We start from the raw sequence: 10,767 nt of genomic DNA, 5'->3' as shown, positions 1-10,767 counted from the left end.
CCATGAATTCTGTTAGTGCCGCAGGCCCGGACGGGTTTTTTGGGGCCTTCTATAAATCTTGTTGGGAAATTGTTAAGGGGGATGTGGTTAATATGGTCAGGAGTTACTTCCTTGGTAGGGAATTCACCAGGTCTATTACTCACACCTCTATTGTGCTATTGCCCAAAAAAACAAGCCCGGAGACATTCGCTGAATATAGGCCAATTAGCTTGTGCAATTTTAGTAGTAAAATTGTCACTAAGTTAATGGTAGTCAGGTTGGCTTCTGTTCTCCCGAGATTGTTGTCTCCTCATCAAAGTGGTTTCGTCTCGGGGCGGTCAATCACAGATAATATTTTACTTGCCTCTGAGATGTGCCATGGTATTACGCTAGGAAACCAGGATGTAGTGCTGAAGCTAGATATGGCTAAGGCCTATGACCGGGTATCCTGGTTTTTCCAGCATACGCTGACGATGTTATTATTTTTAGTACTGGGAGACAGGGGGCAATCTGCAAAGTTATTCGTGCTTTAAAAGATTATGAGGGGATTTCTGGCCAAATGGTCAGCTTCCCTAAGAGTGCTTTTTATATGCATCCTGACACCTCGGATCGGGTAATTCGTAGGATTGGGGACATCACTAGATGCATTCATAGATCCTTCCCTTTCACTTATCTTGGGTTCCCTATTTATGTGGGGAGGAAGAAGTGTGTTTATTTTTCATCTGTTGTGGACAAGGTAAAGGCCAAATGCCTTGGGTGGCAGCAGCGGCTGCTATCTAAGGGGGGAAAGCAATTTTAATTACTTCTGTTTTGCAGGCTATTCCTTTACATCTTTTTGCGGCTTGTGTTCCTCCTAAGCAGGTTATTCGGGACCTGGAGCGGTGTTTTGCCGCCTTCTTTTGGAGGTAGTCGGGAGGTGCACGCTATAATTGGGCTTCATGGAAAACGCTCTCCCTACCTAAAAAAGAGGGTGGTGTGGGGTTCCTTGATCTCGACCTGACGGTGCGGGCATCTAGTGCAAAGCTTTGGTGGAATTTCCGCAGGGTGTATTCACTTTGGGGGAGTTTCATGACTGCTAAGTACTGCAGTTGAGTTCACCCGGTGGCGAAACTAGTGCAAAGCTCCGATTCACACACTTGGAAGCGAATGCTCAGCGTCAGGAATGAGGTAGAGGCAGTCTTAGGTTGGCGCCTGACTCACGGGGATGTTAATCTCTGGTGGGATAACTGGTCCGGCCTCGGCATACTAGGGCGCCTTTACCCCTTCCCGGGGGTGGAGTACTCTGGTGATCTACTGCCTGACTTCATTCAGAACGGGGAGTTGGACCTTTCACCGTATGATGATCTTCTGCCGCCTGGACTGGAGGCTGACATGTCTCGGCTTGGTCAAAGAGTAGCTGACATCCCTATTTGGCGGGTGGCTACGGACGATTTGTTTTCTTTTTCCTCTGCAAAATCTTTATTGAGACCTGAACCGGTCCACTCAGATCCTCTTTTGAGTGCATGTTGGCATAAGCATTTGCCCTTTAAGGTGTCATTTCTTGCCTGGCGTGTGTTAAGGGGTCGCTTGCCCACTGATGATGCCATGGCTAGATTTGGGCACCTTATTGTTTCCAGATGCTGGTGCTGCAATAATCCTGTTAGGGAAACTATTGATCACATCTTTTATGTGGGGGACACTGCTAGGGCTGTATGGGGATTTTTTATGGGATCACTCGGCTTGCGGTTCAGTCATCGGGGTCTACGGACGCTCTTGACTGGGTGGAAGCGGGTGGTTTCACGTAACCGTCTTGTTGCTTTTGTTGTTTGCAGGTTGCCTTATCTTATCCTTTGGGAGTTATGGAAGCACAGGAACACATGCTTACATGGCAGAGGGCCACCGAGTGTACCTCGAGTGGTGTATGCCGTTGCCAAAGGGGTGGCAGAATGTCTCTTTAGGCGATGGCCGCAGGAACACATCTTGCCACCAAATTGGCCGGTCATCCTGTCCTACATAGATTCCACTGTATCGCGACGCGTGGTTCGCGCTGTTAGATGGGATCCTCCTCCGGATGGTTCTATAAAGCTCAATTTTGCACATTCTGAGTCGTTGGGTGGGACTGCTGCCTTGGTACGTAATCGAGGGGGTGGTTTCTGCTACGGTCTAGCCATTTCGACAGTCGACAGGTTTCGGGACTTTTTCCATGTTATGCACCGCTCTCTTGAATGGTGTTTAGCCGAGGGTTTTAGGTCCCTGGTCCTAGAATCTGTATTGCCTGAACTTAAGGGATGTGTAGACCCCACTACACCTACTCCATGGGTCTTTGACTCTGAAGTGTCACGACTCCGGTTTCTTTATTCCTGCGCATCTGTTTCGGTTCTACAGTGTTTGCCGCAGGGTAATCTCCAGGTGGCTGCATTGGCAGATTGGGTTGGGGATAAGGATGGGGAGTTTATTTTCTGTAATTTGTCTGAGTTACCACCGAGGGTGCGTGCGTTGCTTGTTCATGATGACGTCCCATCGGTGGTTTTTGATGATTTTGACCCGCCTTGAACTCCTGTACTTTGTGTGGGCCTGCGTGCCTGTATTTTGGCCTGCGAGCCGCTTCTTTATGTTCCTTATTTTTCTTTCATGTACTATTACTTCATGTTGGAAATGAAAAGAAAAATGAAAAAGAGATGAATAATGAAGGAGAATTGAAAAAAAAAAATGAAACGAAAAAAGAAAAGGGATATGAGAAAACGAGAAAAGAAAGAAAAGAAATGAGGTAAAGAGTATGAGAGAAACAATGAGTGGTAAAATGAGGGATGGATACGAAAAGAAAGAGTTGAGGTGAGCTAAAAACAGAGAGTGTGGGAGGTGTTCCTGGAGGCTATGAAGTCCTGCTGGCCGGGACCAAGTCTCAACGTAAGGTGTTGGCGGTACAACACGGCACCCTAGTCCGGGCTGAACGGTGCACCGGGCAGGACTAATCAAATCTGTTGACCTGGTCAGGCTTGCTGCTGGCCAATAGTAGCCGAGTCGCTTCCGGGCTCCGGGGGGGACGGGACTTGGAGGCGATGAGGTTCTGCTGGTCGGGACTGAGTCTCAACGTAAGGTGTTGGCGGTACAACATGGCACCCTAGTCCGGGCTGAACGGTGCACCGGGCAGGACTAGTCAAATCCGTTGACCTGGTCAGGCTTGCTGCTGGCAAATAGTAGCTGAGTCCCTTCTGGGCTCCGGGGGGGACGGGTCTTAATTTGGAGGCTGCTGTTTGTTCGCGTCAGCCTGTTAATACATATACACTCACCCTATGAAAAAGATTGAAATAGTTGGGGTCAAGGGAACAGGATGCTTGTATGTTCTATCTTGTTTTCTATCTTTGCAGGTATTTGTTTCTTTGGCCTCCGAGGCATTGACTGGTCTATAGGCTTTTTGGTTCCGCCTTTGCAGGCATCTGTTAAGATAGACCAGGCCTCAACGTTGATGCAAGCGGTAAGAAATTGCATCCTGGCCCGGGCTGAACGGTGGCCGGGTAGGGGTTTTTCAAATCCGTTGGCGGTAGTCCAGGCTTGCTGCTGGCCCATAGTAGCTAATCTCGTTAGGGTTGGTTCTGGTTCGTTGCTGGTGCTGATCAGGGTTGATGCTATTGGCTGCTCTGTTTTCTTTTATATCGGTCTGTGTGCCGAAGTTTTAGCCTGTGAACTGCCTTCTACTACTTATGCTATTTCTGGACTTAGGCCTGTGTGCCGATATTTTCTTTATATTTAGATGGGGAGGTGTGTATTATTGCTTTGTAACAGGGCAGTCAATAGCACCCCGGGAGATGTTGCAGTTGTGGTTGCAGCCCGGTCAGATTGCATTATAGTGCTGGGACGCTATGGTGTAGCTGGCGGGGAAGTGCTATGGCGCGTGATACGCAAGGTGGCTTTTCCCCTTGTCGCCCATCTACACATTTATATGATGGGCTGTGATGCTGACATACTATACTTGATTCTCATTCATCGAGCTGGCGTGCAGTCTACAAACTACATACTACTTGGTAGCATTTTTTATTTTTGTATTTTTCATTTATTATTACTTAGCCTAGTATTTGGTCTAGTGTTAGTGTTATGCTAGCATGGGACTTGGGACCGCGCATGTTATAGCCCCGGGGGCCTTCGTCTGTAATCTTTTTTACTCTTTTTTAGATTAGTTAGTTGGATTTAGGTCATGTGGGGTCTAAGTCCTTTCGAACTTTGTTTTTGGCTTCAGCCTCTCTTTTTTTATTAATAAAGTATGACTTAAAAAAAAAAAAAAAAAAAAAAAACCTAAACCCTCTAGGGAAAACTCTCTCTAGGAATTCCACTAACCATTGCAATTACACTAAATGTTCATTTGGTTTAATTTTTTCTAAACTCATACATTTCATAACAAAAAAGCCAAATAATATCATTTTTTGGTTAATTGGCCGTATGGCCTGTGTTTAGACTGGCAGCTTAGCCAGTAGACCAGGTCGCTCCGCCGCCGGCCGGTGGTGGTCCGGCGACGGTTACGTCGCCGGAGAAGAACAAAATGGAGCAGCGTGCTCGTCTTGAGGAGAAGTCTCCGAATCCAGAGGTGGATCATCAATCGGAGAAGGCTACAGAGCAGATCGGAGGTGTGAAAGTTAGGTCAAAAGTGACCTCTGGAATTTTTGTCAATGAGGTACGATCTGTGCTAGCTGAGAACCAATTGAAGGATGAAAGCTCTGCGGAATCGACTAAATTGAAGCAGAAGCGTGATTCTGGAAGAGAATTTAGTATCTCTTTGACACAATCGAATGATTCGACTGAATCGAAGAAGGGGAAAATCCTGCTGCGGGTGGGCGAATATGAGATCTTCTTTGACATTGATGAATTGGAAGAAATCATGGAGAAGGCTGCGGATAACAAAGATTTGATGGAAGACCTCCTCGCTGATCGATTTCTTGAGGAAGCTGAGAAGGTATGCCAAATGAAAATCACCGGAAGCTGCAATCTGGAGAGAAAGGTTATGGAGAAACTAAAAACCAAGTACAAAGGGCTTCTAATTGCGGATATTGCGAGCAAAGAGCCTTTGGAGAATGAAGCAAAAACCCCTGCCAATATCTCTGAGGCAGAGAGTGGGGAGAAGGATGTCTCCGATTGCTTGAGGGAGACAAAATCCGAAGCTCCTCAGATGAATAAAGAATCGAAAGAGGAAACTAATCCGCCTGGGAATCTGAAAGGGGATGTCTATGCCCCTCAATTGAATAAAGAAGCGGAGGTTTCTGTGGAGAGGCCTGAGATAAGGTCTCAGGTGGTGGAGGGAGCTACAGACAAGTCAGAAGCAATGGACAAAAAGAATGCTCAGTCAGGTATGCAACATGTTTGTCAAAATGCCCCAATGAAAAAACCAATTGGCAATGACCCCAATTGTCCGACAACTGTTTGTGGGAATGCTTCTAAGCCAATTCCCACAAACAGAGATACTCAGACAGTAGGAGTTAATGCCAAGAGGCCTGCGGGTAATGTCACATGGGGACCAAATAATGCTGGCCCTAGCATAACCCATAATACAAAACCTGCAGGTAATTTGGGGGGTCAAGGGGTGCAAAGTTTTGCTTCATGTGTTGCTAAAAATATTACCAAATCTGGGGGAGGAGACTTTGCAGGAATCCCCCAGGCTGTAATTGGTGAAAAAGACACAGAAATGCACAGGGGCATGACTGCCATTAGGTTAGATGATGAGGAAGTTAAGCAACTAAACCAAATTGAAGATCATTTGCTAATTGGAAAATTTTCTAGGGGCAAGCCCCATATGGAACAGATTAGGAAGCATTTTGCTTCTAAATACATCCTAAAGGGCACTCTTGTGATAGGTTGGTTGGATGCAAGGCATATAACCTTAACATTTTCACATGAGGAGGATTGTATTAGGATTTTAATGCTGGACCAAATCTTGTTCAATGGTCAGTGCCCTATGAGACTGTTCAGATGGGCATTAGGGTTCTCAACAGAAAAAGAGTCTAGCCTTGCCCCAGTTTGGGTAAGGCTACCCATGTTAAGTGCAAATTTATTCAACCTATCTGTCTTGAAACAAATCTGCAAGCTTATTGGGAAGTTCTTAGCTGCTGACCATGCAACTTTGAACTACACTAGGCCTAGTTATGCAAGAGTGAAAATTGAGATAGACCTATTAGAACCCACAGTGGAGGAGTTCTTTATAGGTTTCTCTAAAATCCCTGGCAAGGAGGATGTGGGGTATGTCCAAAAAGTGATTTATGAGAGAATACCCTACTATTGCTCCAACTGTTACAAGCAAGGGCACTCTGTAGAAGTGTGTAGGGGTATTCCAGCTAACAATGCAGGTACTTCAAATGATGGGAGAAATTTCCCAGATAGAGGAAGACCTGCTACCAGAATGGGCCCTCAAGGGAAAAACAGAAGTGGTAGCAGGAACAGCAGGAGGACATCTACTAGTCAGGGCCCTAATCTGGGGCAAGCCAGAACACAACCCCTTGGAAATAGACAAAAGGCACCATCAAGCAAGGAGCCAAATCAAAAAAAGTGAGACACTGGTTCAGCAGCAGGCTAAAACCAGCAGACAGGCTGAAATAAGGGGTCAAGGAGGGGGGGAGGCTATGAAAGAATCAAAAGAAGGAGAGGTAAAAGTCTCAGAAAACATAGAAAAAAGACATGAAATTCAGAAGGAAAAAAAGGAGTGGGAAAAGCCAAAAGTTAAAGGCAAAAAAAGGGAATGTGGGGCAGGCTGAACCTGTGGGGAAAAAAGGAAAGGAAAATGTGGGAAGGAACTATAATACTTTCCACACTTTGAGGGACAGGAGTGGGGAGGGGGTTTTAAGAGAGGAAAATGATCAAGGTCCAAGGCTGGAGAATGATGAGATAGGAGATCCTGACTATATGGAGGAGGGGGAGCTCAGTGAGGGTGTGGAAAGTGAAGAAGAGGATGTTAGAAAGGAAGAAGTTGAGGAGGAGAACCAACAAATCCTCAAGAAAATCAATGCATCACCAGGAAGAAGGCTCACCAAATCTAAGAAAAAGGCTGTTGCAAGAGGCCTTGAGGTTCCTGTTGGGGGTAGCAAAGGCACCCCTGGAAGGAAGAAAAGATGAAGCTTATATGCTGGAATGTGAGGGGAGTTGCCTCCCAGGGCTCCCTTCACAGATTGAAGAACCTGGTGAGAATCCATAAACCAAGTATGATATGTGTGCTGGAGCCTTTTAGGCCAGTTGAGAAAATCAGGGACTTGTCCATCAAACTAGGATGGAGTAGTGACAAGTGTACTGGCAATGATAACATTTGGATACTTTGGAGAAATGGAAGTGAGGTGAAAGTTGAAGAGATAACTGAGCAAATTGTGACTGTAAGCATGGGGGTTCCAGAAATCAATAGCAAAGCTTTGGTCTCCTTTGTTTATGCCAGTTGCAGTAAGAGGGTGAGAGGTGAACTCTGGGAAAAGATGAAAGTTATGGCTGAGGGATGGTGTAGAAGTGAACTCTGGGCAGTGATGGGAGATTTTAATTGTATCTTGAGGCCTGAAGAAAAAAAGGGGGGAAATGCATATGACAGAAACAAGAGCACTGAGTTCCAGAACTGTCTGGATGAGGCTGATTTAAGGGAAGTAAGCTTCTATGGCAATAACTTCACTTGGTGGAATGGCAGGAGGGAAGAACAAGCAATTTGGATGAAGCTTGATAGGTGTGTGGTCAATGGAAAATGGGAGACTGCCCTGCAATCTCATGTGCAGCACTTGTCCAATAAATAAATACAATACGCGATCGTTCTTTGTCAAGAATGGTCGCATATTACTAACAATGCGCGACCATTTCAAAATGGTCGCGTAAAGTCCATGACTTTCCGCGAGCCTCTCATAGGCGACCATTGTACAATGGTCGCCTATTGTCTTTTACAATGGTAGCCTATCTGCAGTTTTGTACTAGTGGGAGTTGGGAAACTTGAAATCTCTTCAAGAGTAATGGTTGTATTTAAATAATCTTAGTGGTCAAATCCCTACAGAAATAGGGAACTCGCTAGAGTTGATAAATTTATCCCGGGGAGAGAATCAGCTCTCACGATCCATCCCTAAGGAGTTGGGAAAATTAAAATATCTTCAAGACCTATGGCTGTTTTCAAATAACTTTAGTGGTCAAATTCCTTTCGAGATAGAAAATTTGTCAAAAATGATAAGTGTATCCCTTAATTGGAATCAACTGTATGGATCCATTCCTAAGGAGTTGGAGAAATTAAAATCACTTCAAAGGTTATGGTTATTTTCAAATAATCTTAATGGTCAAATCCCTTCAGAAATAGGGAGCTTGTCAGGGTTGATAACTTTATCCCTATTTGAGAATCAGCTCTATGGATCTATTCCAATTGAGTTCAGTAATCTCACTAGTTTGAAGAATTTTGAAGTTAATGATAATCATCTCATTGGTTCTTTGCCAGAGAATTTGTGTCTTCTCCAGTCTCTAGAAACATTAATTATTGAAAACAACAAATTTAGTGGAAGACTTCCTAAAAGCCTCAAGAATTGTACAACCCTTTACCGAGTCAGGCTTGAAAGCAATGAGCTTTACAGAGACATATCAAAAGATTTTGGGATTTATCCGAACCTAGATTACATAGATTTTGAGCTACAATAACTTTTACGGTCGACTGTCATCAAAATGGGCTCTTTGTCCAAAACTTACTGCTCTGAAGATGGCGGGCAATCGAATTTCTGGAAATATCCCACTTCAACTCGGCAATGCATCTCAACTGCGGTATCTTGATCTCTCATTAAATCAGCTGGTTGGAAGGATTCCTGTCAATTTGGGAAAGTTGAGTTTGTTATATATGCTAGATAACAACAGACTTACGGGCAACAAACCACTAGAAGTTGGGGAACTATCTTGGCTTGAAGAACTAAATTTAGCTTCTAATAAGTTTGTTGACTCAATCCCCCCCACAAATTGGAAGATGCCAACGCCTAATTACATTGAATTTGAGCAGAAATATGCTTGTGGGCAAGATTCCTCTTGATATGCTAAGCCTGAAATCCCTTGAAAAACTCAGTCTCAGTCACAACATGCTCTCTTCTCAGATACCTCCACAAGTTGGAGGATTAACAAACTTACAGACATTGGACTTATCTCACAATAATCTGTCAGGCTCCGTCCCGTCAAGCATTGTTCAATGTGCAACTTTAATTTCTGTTGATATATCTTACAATCACTTGGAAGGTCCTATCCCTAACACCAAAGCATTTTTACAAGCACCATATTCCGCCTTAAGTAATAACAAAGGTTTATATGGCAATCATTCTGGCTTAAAGACTTGCTCCTTGCTCAGCAAAAGTGACGACAAAAATAGAAATTAGGTTGTAATCATATCAGTAGTCTTGGGAAGTTTTTTTCTATTTATGGTGGTTATTATCATTTTTGTTATTTTTCCACGACAGAAGAGAAATACAGTGGAGGAGGAAAGAGATTTTACTAAAGATTTGTTCACAGTATGGAGCTTTGATGGAAAGATGACATATGAAAGCATAATTGAAGCAATAGGGAACTTCGACTCTAGTTATTGCATTGGTGTAGGAGGGCAGGGAAGTGTGTTTAGGGCTGAGCTTCCTAGTGGTCAGATAGTTGCCGTGAAGAAGTTTCGTACATTAGGCATGCAAGATGATGAAAGGTGGCATGATCTCATAAGTTATTTAAATGAGATAAGCACATTAACAAATTTTAGGCATCGAAATATTGTGAAGCTCTATGGCTTTTGTGCTCACAATAGACATTCATTCTTGATTTATGAGTATTTACAAGGGGGGAGTCTAGCACAAATTTTGAGTGATGATGATAAAGCACTCCAGTTAGGATGGTTGGAAATGATAAATGTGGTCAAAGCTGTGGCTAAAGCTTTATCGTACATGCACCATGATTGTTTACCTCCTATTATTCATCGGGACATATCAAGCAAAAAATATTCTGTTCGATTCTGAGCATGAAGCTCATGTATCCGATTTCGGGACAGCAAGATTTTTGAGCCTTGATTCATCAAATTGGACTTCAATTGCTGGAACCATGGGATATACAGCTCCAGCTCTGCACCATTATATATTTTTTACTTGTTATTCTCTTTCCCTTTTGACCTTAGATATGCTCTAATATATTTGATATTTATTTGCAGAGTTTGCTTACACTGCAGAGGTAAACTGCAAATCTGATGTGTATAGTTTTGGAGTGGTAACACTTGAAGTGATTATGGGGAAACATCCTGGAGACCTCATTACATTCCTTTCTTCATCCTCGTTTTCAGCAATTGATGGCATGCTTTTTAAGGATTTGTTAGATCCTCGACTACCTACTCCAAAAAGGAATGTCACACAACAACTCATGTTGGTTGCAAAGATAGCAATATCTTGTATGAATTCCAATCCACAATATCGGCCAACTATGCAACAAGTTTCTATGTTGCTATCCAAGGAAAAGGATTTTCCCAAATTTTCCCCTGATATCACCTTAAGCCAGTTGTTTGGTCTTGAATTTCCAAATCCTTAAATTTTTATAGTATTCAAGGTATGTTCATACTAAACTGTCATTTTATCCCTATCTATTTGACTAGCATCTCTTTGAGTTATATATAGGGCTTAGCTTCCTACATTTGTTACTTTTGTCTAAAACTATGGCTATTTACTGGACATTGCAGTTTGGAACAATGTATGTGGTTTTAACATGAGGATGCATAAGGAAGTAGGCAATCTTGGAACCAGTACGTAGATCGATCAGAAACAAATGGTAAAAATATTAGCTATCTCTTGAGTTCGATCTCAGTTTTTTCTCATCTGATCTCTT

General features: G+C 43.5%; 2 protein-coding genes across 16 annotated transcripts in view; both read left to right on the top strand.

The window, feature by feature from the left end:
* The first annotated feature begins 1,125 nt into the window (after positions 1-1,125).
* Positions 1,126-2,511, top strand: LOC109147872. Its single transcript, XM_019295531.1, has one exon. The coding sequence runs from the start codon at positions 1,126-1,128 to the stop codon at positions 2,509-2,511; it is 1,386 nt and encodes a 461-aa protein (XP_019151076.1).
* A 1,735-nt stretch (positions 2,512-4,246) lies between these two features.
* The window catches only part of LOC109148049, a 10,082-nt gene continuing 3,561 nt past the window's right edge, over positions 4,247-10,767 (top strand). For 14 of the 15 annotated variants that reach the window (XM_019295799.1, XM_019295798.1, XM_019295788.1 and 11 more), the window contains exons 1-3: positions 4,247-5,294; positions 10,103-10,491; positions 10,622-10,710. In XM_019295799.1, the coding sequence (XP_019151344.1) occupies positions 4,493-5,294; positions 10,103-10,473 (1,173 nt within the window). In that variant the 5' untranslated portion in view covers positions 4,247-4,492 and the 3' untranslated portion in view covers positions 10,474-10,491; positions 10,622-10,710. Of the gene's footprint in view, positions 5,295-10,102; positions 10,492-10,621; positions 10,711-10,767 lie in introns of those variants that run through there. The other variant, XM_019295802.1, reaches the window with a different exon arrangement.

Source organism: Ipomoea nil, unplaced genomic scaffold (assembly GCF_001879475.1).
Source record: "Ipomoea nil cultivar Tokyo-kokei standard unplaced genomic scaffold, Asagao_1.1 scaffold2036, whole genome shotgun sequence".
Lineage (NCBI taxonomy): Eukaryota > Viridiplantae > Streptophyta > Magnoliopsida > Solanales > Convolvulaceae > Ipomoea > Ipomoea nil.
The sequence above is the reverse complement of the archived record's forward strand: the minus strand, read 5'-3'. Positions and strand labels throughout refer to the sequence as shown.